Raw genomic sequence first — 25219 nt, 5'->3', positions numbered from 1 at the left:
ATTTGGTTAATAGTTGTACAAGCCTCCTTTTCACCCTCAGAGGTGATTTTATGATTTTCATGACTTACATGTGAAATTTTGAGGTTGGGCATTTCATGACTTATTTTTCTTCCTTTAGTCATCTTTTGCACCTAAATGTTTAGGTTTGTACCTGAATGCTATTAAATTTGTGTAGATTAGGAGAGGACACCAAAATCCACAGATTAACTTCAAGATCTGTGTGCTTGTAGACATGTCTCCCCACCATATTTTTGTCAGAAAGGCCTGAAAGTCAAGAAAACAGAATGCAGAGATGACTTTGACACCACAAAAACACACACACAGCTCAAATACAGGTATGTTCTGTGGCTCTGAAGACATGAAGACCAAGTGCTCTGAAAACCTAGACAGCAGGTGCACCTTCAGAGCAAACAGGTACTCTGAGAATCTTTTTTTTTTTTTTTTTTTTTTTTTTAAAGTGTGTATACAAAAAGTTAGGAGAAGACAGTGGAAAGAACAACAATTCAAGTTGAATTAAGCATCATCTTTACTACTGAGAAATAGTATTCATCTACTACCAGCCATTCAGAGTCGAAAGCACCACCACTCTTAATTTAGTTCTGTGAATGTGGATAGATCTCAGGATATGGGGGCAAGGCTGAATAGTAACTGGATTTAACTTTTTATCAGTGAGCTCTGTAAAGGACTTACCTAACATTTTGGAGCAGCTTCACTATGCCTAAGGCAAATTTAAAGTGCTTTCTGATGCTTCTCTGTGAGCAAGGAAGGAGAAAAAGCACAGGATGGTAGGAGGATTGTATCTTTTTCTCAGTGCACTTGTCTCAGCGCTAGCTGCATGGAAGGGAGGGGAAAGGGGGAACTGTGCTGGTTTGTGAAGGAGGCAGCAGAATGTCCTCTTTGCCTGGTACGAGGGAGAGGAAAGAATACCTTCTCAGAAGAATGTCTCTGAGGGGAATGAGTTTCATGGGGTTGTTCAGTTGTTGTGCCTACCCTCTTGTGTGTCCAACATTGTGCTTCAAAGTCCTGGGGGTGCAGGTGGTGAGGGAAGCATCTGTGGAGCTTACCTGGACACCATCATGTGCAAAGAAAGACTTTGCGTCTGCTTCTGCAGCCAGCTGAAGACAGGTGGTTTTGCTCCAATATTGATTTTTCCTTACCAATAGAGCAAACGCTCTCTCCTCACTGTTGCGATAGCATTCACTAAACAGTTCTGCCAAATGAAAGAAATATAGACAAATGGATCTTGTCAGGGAAGATGAATGTAAGACGAGAGGAGTGTGTGTAGGGCACAATATGGTGGCACCTAAGCCAGAGCATTGCCAGATGCTGCTTGCTCTCCTGGAGAATTCTGCAAGTCTGCAGTTACTTGAAAAGAGCCTGAGAAAGCTAGGAGGAAGAGAGAGGGAAAGACGAATCATTCTGGACACAAGAATAACTTGATACTGCTTTATGCATGGGAGTATGTGTGTTGGGGCAGAAGGCAGATAAAATAGACTTRCCTAGGTAAAAGAATCACTGGAATTGTAGCAATTTTTAAATTCTCMCTATTTACAGAAAGGTATGGAGTGAATCTCTACCTCCCTCTCACCTCCTCCTATCTGCATGTTTCCTTCTCAACTCTGGGACTCTTTAACACCTTTTTTGCCCTCCTACTATGAAGTATTTCCTTCTCATTCTTCTACAGGTAACATATCAATATGTTACAGTCCCTCTTTTGTAGCTGCCTCATGTGCAGTTTTAGGCAAAACCCAAATCTCTTGGGAGATTCCCCTAAACTTTGAAGTATGAGTTGCCAAGCTGCCCTCATTTGCCTGAATAGACTAAACAAAAGGAGCAGTTCTGCTTTGGCTTGTAGCCAACAAATACCTGGTTTTAAGTCATAGATGGTAGACATAAAATAATGTTAGATTTTGTAGAGTGCTGTGTCATAGTTCTTCTATTTCAAGAAAAGCTGGTGGCGGAGCTCAGAAATTGAGATGAACAATATGCCAAAAAGTCAAGGTTTGATCATTAGAYTAGATCTAATTTCTTCTGTCAGTTTGTTTCATTGTGCTGATTCACTCAATCATCTCAATATCTTTCCTCGTCCAATTGACGTTGTTGCACTGTGATGAATGAGGAAAGGATCAGAATCACTTTCAAAAGGCTGATACATAGATTTCTATTGCAGTTGACAATGGTATTTGTCATTTCTAAAGAATGCTCTCTCTAACTAATATTGACAGTGTTAACCAGGCCAGAAATGGAAACTGAGGATCTGATTTAATGCTTACTGAAGCCAAGGAGCAGGCTTCTGGGTGTTCGATTAGGCCCTGTAATTCCATGACTAAATTACTAGGGCCCTATGTTTATAATAGAACCTGACTCTTACACTTCACAAATAATAATGGCATTGTGAGAAGGGGGGAAAAAGAATGTGTATAAGTAACATAGCAAAGTCTGCATGAGCCTTCAGCAGCTTGGTATATTAGGTGTAAGGGGACAGAAGTAGCCTCTGCATTTCCACATGTGGTGTATTCTAATGTCTTCTGCTCACTGCACTGTTACTTGGAGGTACAAATTGGACCTGATGTCAGTTTAGCAGAAAAACTCATACGCAAACATCTGTTTTCACACTGAGCAAAGTTGGGAGGGCTTGCTGTTTCAGTGCTGCTGCTGTCTGAATGCCTGGTGCTGCAGGGAGGAGCAGCTTGTCTGCTGCCAAGCCAGTGAGTCTCAATTAGGAGTTTTGCAGATTTGAAGTGCAGCTAGCCCTCCTTTGGGTGAGATAATCTTGAATTATCTTTAGCAGTGAAGACAAGCCTTAAAATTTGTTGCTCTAATCACTGTTATGGAATAATCGCTGTTACAGAATAAGCTTAATAGCATGGGAAAAACAGAGTGTTGAGCCTAGAAGTATTTTGAYTATTCTGTCTTGCCCATCATCTTAATACTTTTTTTTTTTTTTTAAGACCAAAAACTTAAAATACTAACATGCAGTTTCTTTCATGCATACCAGGGCCTAGCGTTAGATGACCCCCCTGCCTCCCCCCAAATCAGCATGTGGAGTTTGATTTCTTAAGTCCTACTTCTGTGGTATTTGAAAGTTTGGAATTGGCTGTGTGGCAAGAGTGTTAAATTATTCATGACAGTCATCCTTTTACAACTTGAAGAGGATTTTTTTTCATTTGCTTTCCTTCCAATGGTCGTCACCTCTTAAATTTTTGATGTTATTAAAAAGCTGCTGTTACTTACCAACAGCGAGCTGCTCATATTTGGCCTCTTTCATTATATGTGCTACTTCAGTCTCCATCTCCAGGCGGGACATTTCTTTAAGGATCTTGCAGGCTGCCAGAGCTGAAGCTACGCCCTCCTGACCCTGTAAMGTTGAAAGCGGGGCAGGGGCTGGTGTTACCATACACAGGAGGGCACTTCTGATCTGGTGAAGGCTTCACTAGTGAATGCAGCTAACCAAAAATATTTATGCAGTTCTCTTACAAAAAAAAAACTTCCCTCAAATGCAGACTGGAAAGTTTAAAACACTGATCAAAATGATAGCTTTGGTGATATYGGAGAGTCAAACCACTTATTGTAGTTCTCGTTTATACAAGGCTGGAGAATGCTGGGCATTCTGCTTACAATTCACGTTAGAAGGACCTGATTTTAGGTAGTGGTCAAGGAGTGGGAGTAGAAAAGGGCCTGTGGAAATAGAGCAAAACACTCRCAGAATGTAGATCTCTTGAGCACGGTTGTGTAAAGACATATGGGAAAGGAGAGAACACATCTGGCAGAGGTGTAACAACAGTGCACAGCTGAGAAACATGCCTTCTAGTGGTAGGGCTGTGTTAAATACAAGACTGTGCAAGGTACAGATGTGTCCACACACACTGGCTGAAGACCATGCTGCAGTTTATCTCACTTCCCATGCCCCTTGCCGTGCCAGATGCAGCTGGCTGGAAGCTCACAGATGGAGCTTTAAGCAGCCTCTGGCCTTTGCTGAGGGGAAGGAGAGGAGAGGGAAGCTATGGCATTGCTCTGCAGATGGATGAGATTGTGGAGGCGTGCAAAGCAGGTGCCAGTTATGCCAGTTTGAAGCTCAGCCCCTTAGACTTTGCCACTGGTGTTCTCTACATATACTGCACTTAAGCCTAAGGTACGTGACTGCAGTGTCTCCCCTCCTGACCACCCTAAGACCCAAATAAACAATTAAGCTATTACAGAAGAGAAAAATCTGAGGCTGAGAGCTGAGTCATCAGCAGCAAGGAAGACAATGGCTCAGCTCTGCAGCTGATGTTAATCAGCAGAGCTTCAGGCCGTGCTGATTTACACCTGCTGCAGCTCTGCCCTCCCTCTGTGTCAGGGCCTTTGGTGCTTATTGGCATGAGCCACTCTGAGATGAAAGGCCCTATAAATGCCACATCTACCATTTTAGAACCAAACATATGTCACCTTAACTGCAAGGCTGAGCAAAAAAATCTCATCTATATATGCCATACTTCACCTGAAGCAGCTATAGCTCAAAGCTTACCATAGCCCAGAAATAGTTTGCCATCTTGTGCCGGTTCTGAAGTACTGCCCATAAAAATAAATCCCTCCAAGGATTTTGGCTTTTCTTGTTCATATCCAAAGGCTCGGGTAATCGCTTTGTATTTGTTTTATCCTGAAACATGGTTTTGAAAAATTAAAATTTGCTTTGCAGTTTTTTTTTCCATGCAAATGACATGATCTAAACAGCTTTTCAGCCTTGCCAACTACTTCATATTCTTTTTTTTTTTTTTTTTTCCTTTAGGACTAAGAGGTAATTAGTTCATTCTGTACCGAATCAAAAGACCCTTGTATCCCTGATATAACTCAATATGTGTGAGAACATTCTGGATGAAATCATGACTCCATTGAAGTCAATGGCAAAGCTCTCATTGACTTTATTAAGGCCAGGGTTTCACCACTAGTGTGTAATATCATACAAGACAAACCTGTGATTAACTAATCTGAGCTGGCCTTCAGTTACATCAGATTCTGCTTAACTACAACAGAGGGCATGGTTTCAGAGGAAGGGAACAAAAGGCATTTTATTTAAACACAAGTCTCAGCAAGGCCCTGTACATGACAAGAACAGAGCACATCAATGCTCTCTTTTTAGTCTTTCCTCTGAGAAATCTCTCCCTCCTGCAGGGAATGTTTTAAGTAGAACACTGCTTGTTCCTTTAACATACAATAAAAACCTCTCTAGTGCAAGTATGGCAACTTAGGTCAGGTTCTGAGCTTTAAGTGTACTTAAAATGCCTTTATATCCATTGTGTTAATTAAAAGCAACCTGGGGGAGGGGAGAGCAGGAAGAATGGATTATAAAACAAGTTTTCATTAGGGTATTTTAAAAAATTACTTAAATTACGGGTTTCTGTTCAAAGGTACTTGCACTGAATTGCTCAATAAAAATGAAAAAAAAATCCATGTACTAAATTGCATTGAAAACCTTGCAGGAAACAGAGATATCTCAAAAGTCTCATTCATCTTAGAGCAGTCTGTGTAATCACTAGATGCTAACCTGAAAAAAGTTAATGAGATTGGGCYACTGGTGGCACCTGTGGGAAGAAGCTTTTAAAGGAAAAGAGCTAGTAGACAGTATGATTGTATATCTGCATTGGGCCTTATTTACACCACTTGCTTTTAGCTAAGTTACTGCCAAATTCCACAAAGGGAATTTTCAGGCTTTCAGGGAGATTTTAGGGACAGATTTTTATTTCTGTAAAGTTTGTAAATMTGGAGTCTGCTTACTGACTTCAAAACTATTGCCCCAAATGGTCTGCGTCTGCAAAAAAAAGAAATCCTGCCCAGAGTCAAACTTCAGGTTTTTGTACTACTGATTTATTCAACAAAGCTTTATTAAAGCAAAAGTCATTGAATTTCTCCTGTAGCGATTTATTTTGGAGTTCAAACGGTTTTGAAAGGAAACTAGAATCTGGAAGAGATTTATTTGGGGGCAGGTTTAGCACAGTTGGTTAGAGCATTGTGCTGCTAATGCCAAGGTCAAGGGCTCAGTCCCTCTGYRGGGCTATGCTGAGGGCTGGACTAGAYGACCTCCAGAGGTCCCTTCCAACCTTACCACTCTATGATTCTTATCATAGCTAATGGGTACCATGATTACTTATTTAGTTACTCTAAAACTCTTGTGGCCTTATTCAAGCTTCTGTGTACGTCTCTGGAAATAAGTTTGGACAAGCRAATTCAAACATGCTTGACAGAATTTTGGTATTTCTGAGTTTTTATGTTAAATATACTGTCAAAATGCAAAAGTGATAAAATATACCGCAAAAATGCAGATAGTTTACTGTAGACATTCCATAGTGGTACCTATTGTGTATTTTTGTTATCATGTGTTGGTCAAGGTGCTTAACCAGGCCRCTTCACACAATTGTTCTTATTTCTTGATGTGTATCATGTCACTCAATAGGAAGATTAAATTGACCTAAAGGCAGTTACCATACATTGCATGTTACTGAATATCCAGTCTGCTCCTATACAATATGTATACTATGAATAGTTTTACTCATAAAGGTTATCATTTTCAGAGTTTAGTTTACAGAAATAATGTAGGCTCAGTTCTGGGACTGAAAATGGCCATCACCTGCTTCTGTCTACTCCCTAGAAAATACTGTCTTTCAAGTATGTCTGCTTGAAGTTCCACTGGAGAACTGCAGACTACTATTTGTATATCCTAGTTACCCTAAATCTGTCTCTTCATACTCCCCGTATTTCTTTTGTAGAATCCATTCTTGCACARGTCAGGCTAGTAAGCTCAATCTGTTCTGCATGTGTAAGGCGTTGGAATGAGGAACAACATACGGAAATTGCACTACAAGGGTGTGAAAGACAGGCCTCTCTGCAAGAGGTCCTGAAACAGGAGCTATCTTTTAACTCTAGTTCAAARTACAGTAAAACCCACTGGAAAAGCATGGCAGAGGAGGAGAAAGAGAAATCACAATATGTAAATCTTAAAGTGTTTCGTTTTCTTTTTTAGCTTTGAAATTAAAAAGATGAGAACACTTTAACTGAAATAATAATGAGCTGAAAAAAGAGGAATGAGAAGCTGAAGTAATTGTTTCCCATATTTTTGTTTCTCTCCCTGCTCCCTCCCTTCAAAGATTAGACCAAGTCAAAATTTTTTATATTAGAAATTACAGAAGAGCAGGACTGWGATGGAGAGTTGTAACTTACAGATTTCTTCTTGCCTCCATGTCTTAGCTCTTGATAGAAACTTTCGCATGCATCATGGAGAAAATCCTTGAGAACTCTAGAGACCTCACTGAGACTGAAGAGTGGGCATGTCTCTCTCAGCTCCTTGTGCTGTTGACCAGTGAGCCCTGCCAAAGTTAGCTTGCTCTCYTCATGTTTCCTTAGTAGAAGTTTGTAGAGGAGACACTTCTGAGAAATGGAACAGTAGAGTCTCTGCAGCCGACTATATGTCAGGAAGTCGGACATGTTGGCCCCGTTGTCAATAAATAATTTTACGAATTCTGGTTTGTCATTGACCAGAGCATCCATCATCATTTCCTCCAGGTCACAGGACTGTATTGACACACACAAAAAATGTTTTTTTTTTAGGGAGTTATCATGGATACCTGAGGAGGAGAGGTAGCCTTTAGCATTAGGAAATGCATGTTTTGCCTGCTACCTTGCTACGTTGCTACCTTGACCTGCTACCAGGTCGAGAGTGAGTGGAACAAGGAAARGGGGTAGGCCTCTTCTCCTTTCTCTATGAGAAAACATCTATGTAAGCATTAATGTAAAAATATTAATACAAATAGCATGCTGTAGGAATGGTGGTGATGCTCAGGTACCCACTGCACTGGCTAYACGGCAGCTAGAAAGAGTGAGATTCTTATGATCGTCTTCCCATAGTAACATCTGCATGCTTATTTCACTTTGTACACTCAGCTTTGCACATAAGTACTTTAAAGGTCTGTACAAAAGTAGAACAAGAACGGCACTTGCCCCAAAGAGCTCAAGAGAGACATCAATGGCCACTGAATTATTCCTCTGTTGTTAGCCATTATCATTTGGGATTCCAGAAAGACAAACAGCATTAGGAAGCATACTGCCACTGCCTAATCTCTCACTGGAGAAAGCAGGAAAAACCGATGCTTTCTGTCAAGATGCTTCAGGTACAATGATGTCCTGAAAAAAATGGATTATGTATCGATTGTCCTTTAAACCAATAAAATCTAGTACCTTCCACTCCACATCACCATTGAATATTTCACTCTTAGCTATGTCTACTCTATTCCAGGCCACTGCCAGCTTCAATTCATCCAGATACTCCTTGGCCTCCTGACTGTGGCTTTTACAGGCTGCCAAAAATAAGAAATACAAATAAACACAGTACTTAACACTGTATTGAATCAAACATAAGGTGTATGCAATCTGATTATCAAAATGAGCTCTCTTATTCAGGAATCTCAGATTTGTGGGTCACTTATCCAGGAATCCTTCACAATCATTTCTGGTTCTCCTAACTTAAGAAATAGAATCTAAGCACAAGTTAATTTTATTTTTCAAATATTGTTTGCTAGCAGAACTCTGTATTAAAACATTAAGTTATAACATCTGTAGTTTTTCAAGAGGGATCCTAATCTGCAGAAAGAGGTGGCTCTTGTTATTTTTGTCTTATTTTAATTAGCACACTAGCTATGCAATATCTTTTCCCTATGCTAAAATTAGTCTGGTCCAACATAAACTGAAATGGATGGCAAAGTAACTGAAGTCATTTTTCAGGAAACACAATGAAGGCTTTTTATAGGAGAACGGGACTGCTGCTGGAGCCAAAGCAGTTTGGGTCTATTTGTGGCTTATTTTAAAATGCTTTTTAGAATGGCTTATAATCAGAATAACTGTTTCAGCACGTTTCTRTTTCTTCTATTACTAGTAAGAGAAGCAAGTAGTGAAATAAGGAGCTATTAAAATAGTGCTATAGGACAGCATTAGATTAAAAAGCAAACATTATACATAATTTGATGCAAGGTTACAAGAGCTGTGGTAACGGGCACAGCTACTTTGTCAATGAGCAAGCATAAGAATTCTGCATCAGAAATTAAATCTGATCCAACAGCCAACCAAGCTTGCTCTGGTCATCAAAAATACATCTGTGGCATATAAGTCATCAAATAAGACAAATATTGCATTGTGCTGTGTTTATTGTTCTTACCTTTTACCAAAGCTTTTAAAATGACTGTGTCTAGTTCTTCTGAATCTTCTTGCTCAAAGTTGTGCAGGGTTAGAAGATGTTGCTGTGAAATAATATTCTGAATCTAATGGAAGTTGACACAAGAATTGTTTTACTCATTGTCCTACTGCTATACATTAATGACTAAAATCCCAGTGGAGATCACACTTACAGTGTCCCAAATAACTTATGTTCTAAATGTAAAACTGAGATTTGGCAAGACAAACATTATTAGTTTCTCATATGTAAATGAGCCCTAAGGCAAGGAACAAGTAATCGTCTTGTCCAAAATCACATAGCAGGATGCTAGGAATATCAGCTCAGGTATCCCGAGAACCTGACCAGTGTCTTAATTACAAGATTGTTTCCTACTTTCTATTCTTATTTGACTCTTAGTCATCCTGGGGCTAGCATGAGACTAGTTCTGTTTTACTCTTTCCTATTTTGACATTTAACTTTTCCCCTTGGAGTTTTTTATTTAAAAGCATGGCCTCTAAATCTTCTTTCAGTTAAAGGTATTAAATACTGATATATACAATATTCTTTCTCCTTATACTTCTATTGAATTTCCTTTCTCACAGTGTGGCTGCTCCAAGACTTTGCATCTTACAATATTGCTTCTAGATGTCCTTTCAACCCCTCGTGTCAATGATTTGCCAAAGTTCTCCCTCATTGAATTAGAAGTGGTTAGAATTACAGTGGAGACTGCAAGAAATGAGTAGTGTTTCAGGCTGGGTGGACTTCATCTGTCTCAGAGGCACAGAGTGCTCTTCAATATAATGATATCAAGACAATACCAAAGAAGTGGGAGTTTTTCTTAAACATTTATGCATAGTGGGTTAAGTCCAGTGAATGTGCCTAAAAAGAAATGGTGAGGATACTACAAATCTGTTCTTCTGTTTTCTTTTTTTTTTAAAGAGGAACACTGAGAACTTGGAATAGTTGGAAAATGGGAATGAATGCTGTTTAGAAGTTAATTTATTCATGTATATCCACAATTAKACTTCATTTAACAGCTGTAGATGATGAATTAGGTCTCTTCTTTCACAGCTGCAGAAGCTCCACAGCTGTGAAGGCTGAATAATGCTTCACGTCCCACAGAAGGACTGTGAGGTTCCTGGGATCTGGCTGTTACTTGAGAAAATAATTGAGGGAGAACAGAGCTCTAAGTGTTCAGCTGAATCACTAGGACAAAGTAGTTGATATGATCTACTGAATATTTGATTTTAATGTCAGATAGGTCTATGGCACTAGTGTTAGAGCACTGGAGTATYCAAAATTTTTGAGACAATTCCTGGCAAACCTGTACTGAATGGACTACTGAAGCTAGTAATGGTAGGAGAGGGCTTGTGAACACAATGCATATAATTATCAAACGTATGAGCTCACTGTTGCTGTCCATTGGAGAATGTCCTTCCACGAGAAGTTTTCTGCAGGGAATTTCTCTTTAAATTGCTTTTCAACAGCTTCTGGCATGATAAGCTGTGGCTCATTCATGAATGCAGCTAAGATGTCAGCTGTGCCTCCAGATCCTGCTAAGATAAGCCAGGGAGCAGAATTTTCCAAACCACTGCAAATTCTCTGTAGTTTAAAAAAAATACATTTTTAGAATTCATATATGCCAGGAAAATTTTGATTAAGAAGAWGATTCCTTGCAAACTAGGAATACATGTCTACCTAAACCAGATTCACTCTGGCATTAGTCTAGACTCCAGACTATTGTGATTACTCCAGTTCCATAGCAGATCATCCAGGTATAGGCCCCTGACTATACAGCTTTCCACAACACACGTGTTCAGTAGCTAAGCAACTTGATTTGGACAAACATAAATGCTTAAAATGTATTAGTCCCTAACTTGCCATTCCTCTCTCCCCATCCCCACTCCCAGCAATCTATGGTTCAGCATAATGAAGTGAAAGAGGAGCACCAGGCAGAAATTCTCAAAAGGCTTTTCTAGCTCACTGACTGAATGTTCTGAAATTCCCAAATTTACCTGTGGGAATACAGCACTGGGCTATGGAAAACAACATGCTGAAGCACAGCAACTGAAAGAGTTAAACGCTGCTAATTCTCTTACTTATGCAGAGCAAAGGCAGCTTGTTGACCAGGAGGAAAGCAGAGGCATTGTAACTGCACTAATGACTATTTGCTACTTTTTTTTTTTTTTTTTTTTTTTTTAACTCTTGGGGAATGCAAGAAGCTGATGAGACGCTTAGGATCTCGCTGTTGATTCTTTTGCTGAAGCTTTCTTTTTTAATAAATTTTACAGTCCTTGGTGTGTATTATCAAATTTGTCTTTAAGAAATGGCAATTCTGAGAAAGCACAATCAGCTATTCATTCCCCACACATRTGCAAACTTAGCTCCAGACAGTTATTTTTGGTCTCCAAGCCCCTTGTCTCCAAGTCACCTTGTTACTCCAGAACTTTGGAAAGAAGATTAATAGGCTGTGATACGTGATTTTCAACAACTAAGATATAGAAATTGCTGCCATATTTAGCCTCTAAAAGGAAAGGTCAAGAGGTGACATCATTATAGTTTAAATAGCAAGAAGATTTCTAATACCAGAGGATGTTTTAGTCTAGCTGGCAAAGATATGACAAGATGCAGTGACTGAAAACTGAAACTGGAAAATATTACCAGAAATGAGTCATTATTCTGAAAAAAGAAAAGAGATTACCAGATTATGTAGCAGAGTCGTGTCAYATGGAACCTTTTATTTAAAGGTTAAATGCCTTCCTAAAGATAAGGTGCTCTCCTTTAGACACAGGCARCTGGTCTCAAATTTGGAAATAACTATCTGAAATTTTTTACCTTTACARTTTGTAGGTCCGATTAGATATTCTACAGTGTTTTAAGGCTTTGAAATTATACTATAGTGTATTCCTCTTCATCTAAGAAAATTACCCCCAAAATACCATTCAGACACACAGGCTGCAACAAAGTATCACAATAAAATACCAGAAGAGGTTAAAATAAAAATCAAAGAGTGTCTCCTCAGCAATAGGTTCCAGTCAACAGGTTCTTTAAGATGTAGAAATGCTCAAATAGATCAAAAATGTTCCCTCACTGAAGAAGAAAAGTGTTCAGAGTGGTAGCAAATGACTCTGAAGGATCTTCTATCCTACAAGGTATTTGCTCTGTCAAACTATGATGCTACAGTTTGCAAATGGCTGATCTAGCAAACTTGGCTTTGTCTTTCCTCAGAGCTCTGTGACAGAGACAACTGTCTCACTGTTGCTGGACAGCACTGAATGATTAACTTCTTGTACGTGATCTTGAGTAGTAACACAGTAGTTTTATTTCACTAGATTTGAAGCTAGCTTCCTTCCTACTGTACCAGCTGGCAATGGAAGCATTAGTGACCTGGTAGCACCTATTCAAAATGAAGTATTTCTCAAAAATATTGGCACCTTTAATATTAATAGAATTTAAATCTTAAGTAAGTAGTATATAGGTCTGAGTTTTTGCTTTATGTAAAGTGCTGATACATGTATTTATCCATCAATTTTACATCAATTCTTTGATACTTTGCAACAGCTAATTTTCTTTTCTAACATTACAAGCAGCTTCTTACCCCAAGTGTGTTTGGTCCTCCATTTACTAGTAAGCAAAGCACAGGGATCTCAATGCTCCCTGTTCCTGTGAAATAGATCATTAAAAAAGAAAAGTTAACAACTTTCACAAAACTGTTGTGTTTCTGCTGTGTACCTGAAATATTTGTCCCGTTATGCGCTGTTTCAGTATCTACCAGAACTTGAACCTGCAGAATTCAAGCAATTGCAGAAGTAGATGGCAAAGCAAGAGAATAACACTACAGCCTAGCAGATAAGGTCTTAGTTTCAAGTTCAGGAACAAGGCACCTTTGCCACATTTCCTGCATGGTACTTTGGCAAGCAATTGAGCATCTTCCCAGCTCCAAAATATGAATAGTGGCACTTCTGTATATCATAGCAATGTTGCATTTAAACTACTTATTTATCAGAAGGTGATCAGATAGTGGGGAAATGGGGTAACATTAAAGAAAGCTCACAAGAAGTAACTAGGATGCAAATGCAAGACAAGACTTGTGTTTTTTGAGGGACAGCTGGCATTATTTATATTCAGATACAGTTAGAAGTGATAAGCTTCCAATTTGGCCCAGGTATTCAGGTGTGCTCCCTCCCCACCCTCACCCCTCATCTTACAAATGTATCCAGCATGTGTGGGAAAGCATAGCAGAATTCAGGAGAAAAGATTGATTAAAGAAGGTTTTAAAAATACCAAGAGCCTGGCTGTGCAGACCAGTCAGGGAGAGATGACTAACATGTGAGTTGATAGGAACCATATATTCTTCATTATTCTGCTTAACCAGCCTAAAATGTGATTCAGTGCAGTCTACTGAGATGCTTATTAATAATATAATCTTACATTTTTCAGTGGTTCTTAGTTCATAAGAAATSCTTATGAAATAGGTATTTAACTTCTGTTGTGGCAGGAGCAGAAGAAATGATGTAAGCATCCCTGCTTTTACCTATGTTCCCATAGAGGTCCACTTATTCCTAGATGGTTTATACTGTAAAAGCTGAACTCTGTATTCCAAAGGTGGCCATGCACAGCCTAAAAAGCTCCACCAAAACAGTAGCAGCATGACATGATTGCCTCTTACAGCTGGAAGATAAAAGGCATTTGGTTCAAATACTTTTTTTTTCACATTTCCCTTTGTAGGTCTCCAAAAGCAGTGTATAGGTCACCAATTGCTACTTTTCATATCTGCAGAGGGATAGCTAAAGAGATAAGGTAGAACTCAGCTGGCCTGGGGATGATTGGCAAGTAACTTCTTTTGTTTCCAGTGAATGGCATAGCACTGCCATACTTCTTTAAGGTGATATTTTAGTTTGGAGAGTGACCTCTCTGACTATGGGATCCTAAGGTTATGCATTTATCATTTCAAACCTTCTTTATTCACCTAGAGTCAGATGAAGTTTAGCCTGTTTTTCTTTCTTGTTGCAGAAGATTCTGACTTTATGGGGGGAAGGTGGGAAGCCCCTAATTGCAAATATTGAAAATATAAAAAATTTCATCTGAATGGCTTCTAGGTATTGCTTTTTTTTAATATGGAAATTCTGCTTTACTTTATCAAAGTGATTTACTTCAGTAAGGTTGAATAGCTTTGTTCAACTTGAGTATAAATTAGTTTAAATGAAGGACATTGGCTTTGTTTAAATGAATTGGCATTTGTTTAAATGACAAATCAATTGGTATTTTTGATGGAAAATTGTGCCATTGGTTTCTCTCAATCAGGTTTGGTCTGCAAGCAGAAAGAGGCTAGCTTCTAACTGTCAGCACTGCAGCCTCAGCCTACTGTTACAGTTCAGCTGTGGTCTTTCCTATCTGAGTCACCAGTAATAAACATTTTTGGGGTGCATTCGTGCTCCCAGGTACATCTGTGCAACCACAGTATGGGCTACAAAACTGAATGCTCTACTGATGCATGATTGTGTGAATAAACGAGTTATCTCTCTGCTTTACCTGTAATAGCACTGCAGCTGTTATAGAAGCAAAGGGAAGGTAAAAGTAATTGCGTTAGCACTGCAGGTGAATTGTTTCCACAGATAGCAGCAGAAGGCCTGTGCAACACTCAGTTCTCATTATAAATAAAGCTCATAKAGATTTAGATGGCTATTAGATGCTATATTGTTTACTGCGGATCAGATTTTATCTTGAAATAAATATGGCTTAAAATATTTTAGAGGACTCTGGAAGAACAAATGCTTTCTACCAGTGTAGGAAGAATTCAGAACTCTGTGTGCAAGAGGGCATGAAAGTATACAACACAGAATATTCCTCTCTTACAGCTATTGTTAGGGGACCTACACCTGAATTTACTTTCCATTTGTTGTGTTTTAAGGCAATTGGAACTATGCTTTGAAGGTCAACTTTGAGCTATGTTTAAAGAGATGTAATAAACAGCAGGATTTTTGCTTCAAATAGCTTTCTCAACTTGAGAAGTCACTTTAGTTCCACCTTTCAAACAATGACAAGCACGTTTACTTGATTTTGCTTAAGCAGATGGTAAACTGAGGATGGTACATACCTTGGCTGAGACCAAGACCTGCAAGAAGCTGGGACCCACAGGTATTTCTGTAATATCACTCTTCAAGTTAACATGCTTAYACTGAGTCTACTTACCACCATACCCTGTACGCTGTTCTGAAATATGCTTTTCCAAAGTGAGACGTAGTTTAGCGGTTCCATCCGGCTCATCTGGTGTCATGTGATCCACCAGAATAAAATGGGAATGATTGTGGTCCAGGGAATACAATGGGCCTTGGACGTTATCATCTGATTGGTAATATACCGGACTTTCGTCCTAGAAAGAGGAGAGATGTTAGCGTTTTCTGTAAAATATATTCCATACTTTTGTATGTGATTAATCTCCATTTTTAGTGTTCTTTATGCAATGATGTAGAATGCAGCCTTTCAGACACTTAGACTCTTTGAAAAGGGGGGGGGGAGAAGAAGAAGGTATTTGTTGTGCAAGGTGTCAGATTCAACAATACGAAATTCAAAATACACTGACACTAAACATCTCTGGAATTGAGAAATTCATTCAGAGGTTTTTAATTTGTTTGTTGGACAAAAGGAAAGGGATCACTAAACCTGGTAACTGTGAACAAAACCTGAATGTCTGAGGGCTAAAGTCTGTGCTGGTAAAAATAGGGGCATACCTATTGATTTTAGTAGCATTTTGGTTATGTTTAGACCAGTAGATAAGTTRGACATACATACGTATGTCTATATCGGTTTAAATGCAGCTTTATTTAGTTGGCAAGGTTATATGAGTGCTAATAGTAATGCTAATTATACACTGAATTCTAAAAGACCAAGTAACAGGTATATTTTAGAAAGTACAACCTCTTTATTTTAATACGATAGAAGGCCTTTATCTTGAAATTATTTATTCATAAATTTTTGCATAAAACCTTTGTCTAGGTAAAACAAAATCCACTTCTAGTCTTTTGTTTAAAGAATTGCACTTAATATGGATTTCCATGCAAGCTCTTTTTGAAGCTACCCTTACTTCCTTAATAAAACTTTCCTTCCACTGCTGCACGCCTACTTTGGTATATCATTGCTCATTGCAAGCCATGCCATAAATGCCTGGCAATTCTTCTTTTTCTTCCCCATAATCACTGTTCTGTTCCAAAGGAAGCTGGATCAAAGCAATAACTTAAAATCTGTTTTTTCTTTCATCATGCCACTTTCCCAATCCCTGCAGCCTTACAGTTTACTAAGGAAAACTTGGACTGTCAGCTTGGCTATTGTGCCTGTATATTCTATTATTATTTCTCTCACTAATTCTATGTATAAAAACTGATGTTAAAGCTTTGCTACACATAGCAATGTGACTATGCAAATATTTGTGATTAAAGGACGGAAAGATTTACATTCTGTCTTTTAAGATCCATATCCTATCTATCTGGAGCCTTTCTGAATGTCAGTTTTTGCCAGTGTCCACTACGAAGAGCAGGTGCCCAGGGCAATCCTGGAGGAAATACAAGCCGGGGATTGTCCAGGTTCTTCTCCACAGCCAAGGATAAGTCTGATGTTAGGGAGGCATTGAATGTGTCACCAGGAGCTCATTTATGGCACTAGTAATGCAGGAAAACATGAAGTAACTCAGAGGACAAGTGCCTTTTTTGCTGCTTGTAGAAGAGCCAAGTACACTGCAGACCACACTTACAGCTGCCTTTCTGAAATGAAGCCATATATAACCAAATTGGAGAAAAAATATCCTTTAAGCAAGGTGAAAAAGGCCAATATCAGGCTTGCCCTCTTGCTTTTTGCCCTGTCAGCAGCTCTGGGAAGAATAAGAACCTCAGAGGCYGTTGCAGGAAAAAAAAGTAATAAATTTGCATGTGCTTTACAAAGAGCTAGCACTTCAAATTTATCTCTTTTCTTCATCTTGTCTCTCATTAACCAGGAAAAGTTTCTTGACAAATTTTGTTTTGGCAGAGGGCATGCATATCTTTTGCTGCATTATAACCATAAGCTTACTAGCCAGAGGACGGGCATTTGATTAGGACCCCAAGCCTCAGCAACCAATGAAAAAAGGTTCGGAGGGATTTTCTTATTTATCCACTGCAGATGTGGAAGTGATCTTTCAAGGATACTTAAAATGTGTCATTAACACAGAAGAGATGGAGGGATCCACTGATTTCAGGATTTGTTTTGCTTCTTGTTGATGTAGATTGTTAACTCCACTTTATACAATAAGCTACTTGTGTTAGTGCCAARTATAAAGAGAATTAGATTTAGAACAACATCACTATCTGTAATTCCTTTGTCTTAAAGTTATTGACTAAAATCCAGAATGTTTTTGAGTGGAAGCAGTGCCAGAAGCCATGGGGTCAGGAATGTTCTACACAAAATATTCCTTAACAAAAGTTCAGRCTTTAGTTAAGAGGGAGCAGCCTAAACTTGATGCACTAAAAAGAACAGCGCACTTGTTTTGTAGCTGTTGTAGGGGGAAAACACAGATGAATTTTGATCATTTGAACTGGAAGAGGTAAAAACAGTTTCTGTGCATTTGGCAAAGCAACTTCCTTGAACACAATTTCCCAGTGCTCTGAACAAAATTCTTTCCTCTGAGGTCCATTTGGACCTGTTTAGATGGACAAATAGGTTAAGTTATCCAGTTACAGTCCCATTTGGTAGAACATATAGGCAGTTATCCTCACCAAAAGGAGTGGTAAAGGGAAAGCCCAGTGACAACAAAAAGCTGAAGCAGCCTGGCAGTTTCCCAGCTAATTTGCTGGTATTTGCCAGCCTATCTGAGAGAAGAACTAGGAGCAAGTTCAAAGAGTTGCAATTGTCATCCCTCCCCCAGCTTCTCCATGAAAGTAAAACAGGATAGAGAAACTGTTGTTCATTATGACTACACACCTGTTTTATTGTTATAATATTCTGCTTATGACAGACAGTATATCCAGTGACAATATTGTCCCGGTACAATTCTTTTCTCTATCTCCAGGTCAATTCAGCATCAACATGTCTCAGTATTTTCCACAACTGTTTTGTTGGGTGGATCTTTTTGTTGTTGTTCTTTGTTGTTCTTGACTGTTTTCACCTGAATCATGAAGTTCCTAGAGCTTGCAGTAACTAGGAGAAATCCTGCATGGTTAGCCCTTCCAACCCAGTGTATCAAGCAGTTTTTGCATATTAGACGCCAATTCAGTGACTACTTTGGAAAACTTGGTCTTGAAAAATTTATGGCTCGTGTTCCACACTAGGAAATATACTTTTTACCGTATTTGAGAAATAGCTTGAGATCCTGCAATTGGTGGATTGGCGGGGAGGAGGTAAGTATTCATGGTATCCTGTGATGTATAAATACTGTTTTCCTCAAATTCTTTTCTTTTGGCCACTGATCTAATGTCTCATACTGTCACCTGCTGGATATTTGCAGAATTGCTGCAAAGGGAGAGTATACTGAGTGCAGAAGGCACAAAATCTTCAGGGTCTAACAATACTTCTTGCTTTTTATTTTCCGTCCAAACGTATATTAAAACCCACTTTTGTTTTAAGATGGCTCAACATTTTGCTACCTACCACTTCTGATTTTTTTTAAATGTGCAGCTGACTTCTGAACAATCCTGTTTTGTAAGTATAATGAGTAAAAAAAATACCTTTATGTTGTCCAGAATTTCTCTGTGCTGAATTTTTCTCAGGGAAGTTATTCCAATAGCAATCACTCTTACTTTAGATGAAGTACTAGCCAGTGCATGATCTCGGACTGCTTGCCCTAAATGCCTTGTTATTCCAACACGTAAAGCACTGGTAAAAATCCAGGCACCTGAAATAATTTTTTAAAGTGGTTAGAAAATTTCTTCTTAACTGAACTCGTGTATATCAATTAACATCACTTGCAGTACTGGATTAAAGTTTGTTTGAATAGTCAGATATATTGAAGACGCATCTTGATAGGTTGTAACTTCTATAATTAAAAGGTATATACAATATATAAGACTTCAATAAGGAAAATGATGGGAGATGATACGTCCAAGCAAGATGCTTCATATATCATGTGATATAACACTGCTGTCATTGCTTTAATGCCAATATGCTCATCCAGAATGCTGATTCCAGCCAAGAGCCACCTACTGTCCAAACATGAGCAGAAACATCACTACAACACACAGATCTGATTGTTGCATGAGGAAGAGGACAGGGATGGGAAGGAGGCAGTTTTTGGCTTGAACAAGGACGACACAGGGAAAAATAACTATGTAGTGCTGGGGCCACCCCGGCAGGGGAAGAGCTTGGGCATAACCTCTCTAATCTTGTCTCTCCTCCTCTTGTTCTCGTGTGTTGGAGAGTGAATTCCTCAGGAGAGCAGGATTTATTGCAGCAAAGTTATGATGGCAAACAATCTGGAAAACCATAGCTAATTAGCCAACAAAACTTTGTCAAATGTGTAGCAAAGCAACTGGAGATTCTGATACTCCCAAGTTGTAAGTACTGAAGGCAGCTGGAGATAGAAAATAACTGTGTGGTACAAAAACACCAGAAAGTGCTTTGGCACTTAGCTTTTTCATTAGAAAAATCAAAACTGTTGCAATATTGTCTGAACTGGTGAAGTTAAAACAAGAGCTTCCTGTGAAATGCTCACATATATTTTGACTTCCTTGCGCAGGTATTTTCATAAAACTGCAGGAAAACATGTCATGTTAAATAAAGGCCGTTTTAAGGTATATTCCTAGAGGGTTTTTTAAGCTTTTCACTACTCCTTTTCATTCATGTGAATAGCCAGGGAGAAAGTGAACTGATTTATTTTCTGCTATATGTTAGACATCTGTGTTAAACATTAACAAAGTCTTTTGTTTAAACTTTAGTCTACAGAGCCTGTTTTACTAACAATGTCTGTTCAGGATATGRTTCAACTCTAAGATTTACAGTAAATAATCTTAAAAAAATAAAAATGGTTGTAACAAATTATTTTGACTGTTAGCTAAAAAGTGAGAATGGGGAAAACAAGAATTCTTGTTTTGACCTAAATTCATTCTTGTGGAAGTCAAATTGCTAAGCTCTCTGAAGAATTATTTTGCTGTGGCATCAAAGGGGGACAATGTATTTGGTCCCATCTCATGCTGTCTTTCCAGTGGCATTGTTGAGGGTATAACCTGAAGTGATTCTACACTTCAGGAATTATTGCCTAGAGTAATTCGATTAGAAATAACTTATTTTTGCTCTTTGTAATACAATAAATTTCATTTTCAAAGCTATTTAAATGAAGCTTCTAGACTACATTCATTGAAGCCTTGAACTGTGAGTAGTCCCACTGACATTAAGGGATAATTGGATGCTAGGTGAGAATCCAGTAGGAACATAAATTCCTTCTTTAATGCTTACAGCACTAACCTGTGCTTTGAGCTGCCTTTACAAGTCCTTTTTTTAAGATGTCCCGTAGCCAAGGTTTCATCTGGAAATTTTCTTCTTCCCCTACTAAAGAGACAACCAAATTGGGAGCAGGTAGCTTCCATTTGTTGAGCATAACTTCAAATACAATGCCAGGATGAATCGTACATGGGACCTTAATAAACTTCAATAAACAAACAAACAAAAAAAAAAAAAAACCAATATGATGGTAGGATAGGGTAGAGCTGTCATTTGTGGTGAATACAAAGACAAATTTATAATCATAACAATTAAATGCTTATTTGTACTCCTTGATAATTTGAGAAAAAATTCTTTGAGCAAGACCCAACAGAGAACTAAATATCAGGATGAATTTAGCAGGCTCCCATAAAACTGCCATCAAGTCAGTTCCATTGGTTAATTCTCTATGTTAAAGACTGATATATCGCTCGCTCTTTTAATGTTGCTACTCCTTCTGAACTGCTTTCAACTCCATGGCAATAGAGTAGTGAAGCCAATAAATCTCTTAGGCATTTCTTATTTCTGCATTAGCTAAAATATTTATCTGATTTCATAACTCTTTCACATGTCCTCATCTTCCCATTTTTCACTTTTCTTCCTTCACATGGGCTGGGTTTCAATTTTTCCAAATAATAACCCTTTATTTTYCAAACAACCCTTTAGCTAAAATAAATGCTTAAATTTTTTATTATTGGACCATCAGTAGGCAGCCTCAAAGCCTTCTGCTGTGACCCTTCTGATGCTTATTGTATGTTACCTGAATTATTTGTTATACTTCTGTGTTCCGTATGTTTTTAGCTTTGTGCTTTGAAGGCCTTACGATGAAAACACATCTTAAGGCAGACTTCTGACCCTAGGAATTCCTTCTGCTCTAGGACAAACATATACAAGGGACTAGTGAGGAGCTGGGGCTGTCTATGGAACTCTTTCTCTCATACTAGCAGAACAGAGAGAGAGCTTTAAGGAGAGTCTTGAGAGAGCTCAAAAGTATGTTTAAAAAGTTGAAATCCATAGTGCTTAAATACTTGGCAGTAAGTAGTTACAGCAAGGAAACAATGAAAAATAAAGGAAGCTGGGAAGTTTTTTTTAAGAAAAAAATTGTGATCAGTTGTACTTGTAGCAGGTCTGTGTCAGTCAAATGATTGATTTATGTTTATTAATAGGTCTTATTTAAAATTACATTGACATTCACAAGGGTATGGTCCCTATTTGAGTACAGTGTGGTGCTTTGCACTGTGGCACGCTGACCCTGACTAATATAATAATCTCTATATTTAATGCCAAGAAAGCCACAGCCAAACAACAGCAGTAGTGTTAAAGCACTATAAACTCTTCAGCGCTGTACCTTTCCACGTTTCTTCCCAGAAGCTGTGAAGTCGATTTCTCCTACATAGTATGGCAGTTCTCTTTTGAAATCTTCTTCCTTGTCACTACCGCAGTGCTTGGCTTCTGTTTCCTCCATTTTATTCGTAGAGCGATCACCAGTAGACCAGGCTTCATTGAGATGTTGGAAAATTGGAAAATGAGAATTCAAATATTCTTACTTAAACTGGAGAGCCCACAAAATCCAAGAATTTACATCTAACTGAGTTTTTAATCAAATATTTTACGCTTTTACTGTTATGCTTATAAGCCTTAGATAAAATTGGAGACCTCTGTACCGAGTGTTGGATGTATACCCCAGAGAAGGTGGATTCTACACCAGAACTATGTAATTTAAGTTATAGAAGGTCATGAAGGAGTAAGGGATCTTGGCCCTCATTTAGAAGAAAGAAAACTGAGTCACAAGGTGCAAGATCCTGTAATCTCTTCAAAGTTGTATGAGTTATCTCTGAGCCAGGAAGTGAACTCTTATTCCACAAGAGGGAAAGGTACCTCAGCCACAAACTATTGCAAGCAAGAGTAGAGCAGTGTTAGCGAATGTTTGAGTCACAGCTTCTTGATGTCGTTATCCATTATACTAGTATGACTTCTATTATCTAACATAAGCACTGAATAACTAAATGATGACATTGTACTTGCCTGAAGATGAGTTAGGAGATACGTTTATTCTGTTTGCTGTAGGAATAGGCTACTTACTTACTAGCCAAAGTATTTTAAACCAGGCTGTACTTAACAGCAATATACAGTTCAAAAAGACCCACAGCTTCCCCTATGTGTGGCTATACGAAGCGYGAGATGGCAAGTAATCCATCCTCTAGAGCAAGAGAGTCATAAAACAGGAGTCTTTTTACTGCATTACATGAGACACTGACAACGTTTGCTTACTCTCTCTCCACTCCAGTTTGACTCAACCGATCTAACTATGGTTCGAAAAATACAGGTTTCGACTTGTGTATCTTAACTTGTTTCTTTACAAAACAAAAGCAAGGAAATAACTCCTTCCATCTGCTCTATACCTTCATTTTCATATTCAGYGTGTCCTTAAAAATCCACGTGATACTAAATCAGCACTGGCAATCAACCCTGTGTTAATGAGACTGTGTTCATAAAATTTTTATCTTCTAGTTGAACAGAATGTTGTGGATTAAAGTAGGTCAAAACAGTGACCTACTTTTTGGGGGTCTATTATGATGATCCAGTAGAGGGAGCAAGCCTTCAAGTTGTTTCCCTGGCCTGGCAAGTCACCAGGGAGTCTCTACCCTGGCTGGTTCACTATTGCTGACTACGTATATTCTTCTCTCTCTCTTTTTTTTTCCTTCCTTTTTTTTTTCCTTTTTTCTCTTTTCTTTTTTTCCCTCCCACAAAAACGTGGTTTGGTGTTGCCCTTTTCTTGGGTTTTCATGATTTCAGTTTCCCACATAGCTATTTCACATCTCGCCCTGCCCCCTTCTGTCACAGGTCATTGCTTTAAAGATACCATTCTCATTCTTTCCCCTGCCTCCACACTAGTCATTTCTGGAGAGAAGTGTTTATTCTGAATAGTGAAATGCCAGACTTGTCCAGGTAAGAGTCTTACCTAGAAAGAGGATCTTTCAGAGATCTTTCAGCTTATCAGTAGTGGCAGACATAACAAAGCCTGCCTTTTTTTTCAGTCCACTTTGCCACTGGAGATGAAGCTCTGTCTCCTAATAGCCTGCAGGATGATATTTTAGACAAAAAATATTTAATACATAGTGTTAAAAACACATTCCATCTATTCTAAAGCTTAAAAATAATTTCTTGGAATTTACTACCAGGACAAAGGATTTTGTCCAGAAAAAAGCAYCCAAGATTGAATTCATACAGTACATTTAGTCCATTCATTACTCTCCTAGGTACTACAGGCAATGAACTTGTAATCGATAACAATTTACATAGTAATCTGATAGCTGGGGGTAGGACCTAAGTGGTTAATTTTAAGTCTAGTTCTAGATCCTTGCTTACAAAATTTGAGCATGAAGTTATCCGGGATTTGTTTTCTGGAACAAACATACTGAGCTATTGACCTTTATAAAGAATCTTTCTGCAATTGGATAATTGATTTTTCCAGAAATAGCAAGTAATCTGATTTTTAGTTTTGCAATTCTGGTTACGGAGGATAATGCACAATAGTAAAGGAGATAAATCTTGTGTGTCTTATCTATTTTTGTTAATAGTCTTGTGTAAAACTAGCAAGTGAGGAAGGCAGCTGGTAACTGGCACTGCACAGGGCAGCGTATTTTTTTTATCAAGCAGTTTCTGAATCATGACACTAGCAACTGTATATTTTGGGGCAGTATTACTCTATCTTTCTACCCCATTCTTACACTCTTCCTTCAGCATCCACTGCAGACCAGTGATGTGTCTGTGATGTGATACTGAGCCAGATAGAATTTAATATGAGCTTGTACAGCTGTTCTTGTGTTCATATTCCAAAACAGGAAGGCATTCAGCATCAAGAGAAGAAGAAAAGTGATGCTGACAGAGAGGCAAAACATAAATCTAGAAATTATGCAGAATTCTGAATAGTATCCATGCAATCTAGTGTATCCCTTTATCCACTAGATGAGATGTTGGACTATTATGGAGTGATATTTCCTAAGTTTCTGCATGTAAATTTACAGACAAAGCCAACATGCAAATCCTTTTTTTTTTCTTCTTTTTTTTTCTTTTCTTTTTCACAGTGAGAATTGATGCTTTGACAGTTTTGTTTTGTCTTTGTACTTGTTTGACTTGCAAGAGATAACTGTTGTGCCTTTTAGTATGACTGCAGTAAAGTACAGGTGTAATTGTTCCATGCTGGTGCAATGTTCCACCGAACGTTGTTCATGGAGCAGGGAATGTTGCTTTGGTATTTAAGCATGTGGGGAAGATGATTTTAAAGATTGTTTATATATTAATTGAAAAAATACTATCAAAAAACAACAAAAAAGCCAGTTCCTTGGATTACAAATGTTGCAAAGTCACCAGAAAGAACTGCTGCATAGGATTTGCAGATGTGCTTCTTGAATACATTAAATGCCTCCTTATCTCTATACTGGTCTCAGCTACTGCAAGCCCTCCTGTAACTCCTCCGCTGTTATGATCAGAATCACAGAGCAGAGTATGTGTGCCCAGTGCCATGTTTTCCCTTGCTACTTTGCACTTCACTACATATTGATTAGTCAACACTACATATTGATCAGTCAATGTGCAGAC

The 25219-nt window shown here is 38.5% G+C and overlaps 1 protein-coding gene across 1 annotated transcript in view; it reads right to left on the bottom strand.

Annotated features, from left to right (window-relative positions):
* The window catches only part of TRPM5 (transient receptor potential cation channel subfamily M member 5), a 57403-nt gene that overhangs the window by 15463 nt on the left and 16721 nt on the right, over positions 1-25219 (bottom strand). Inside the window, exons 5-17 of the mRNA XM_085302154.1 lie at positions 21966-22114; positions 20603-20783; positions 18871-19037; positions 15371-15551; positions 12777-12841; positions 10589-10780; positions 9182-9284; positions 8209-8327; positions 7195-7545; positions 4508-4639; positions 3235-3358; positions 1065-1210; positions 152-264 (exon numbers count right to left, since the gene is read on the bottom strand). Coding sequence (XP_085158280.1) covers positions 152-264; positions 1065-1210; positions 3235-3358; positions 4508-4639; positions 7195-7545; positions 8209-8327; positions 9182-9284; positions 10589-10780; positions 12777-12841; positions 15371-15551; positions 18871-19037; positions 20603-20783; positions 21966-22114 — 2023 coding nt within the window. The remainder of the gene's footprint in view (positions 1-151; positions 265-1064; positions 1211-3234; positions 3359-4507; positions 4640-7194; positions 7546-8208; positions 8328-9181; positions 9285-10588; positions 10781-12776; positions 12842-15370; positions 15552-18870; positions 19038-20602; positions 20784-21965; positions 22115-25219) is intronic.

This window comes from Rhea americana, unplaced genomic scaffold (assembly GCF_003343005.1).
Source record: "Rhea americana isolate MKP2758 unplaced genomic scaffold, rheAme1 scaffold_187, whole genome shotgun sequence".
NCBI lineage: Eukaryota > Metazoa > Chordata > Aves > Rheiformes > Rheidae > Rhea > Rhea americana.
The sequence above is the reverse complement of the archived record's forward strand: the minus strand, read 5'-3'. Positions and strand labels throughout refer to the sequence as shown.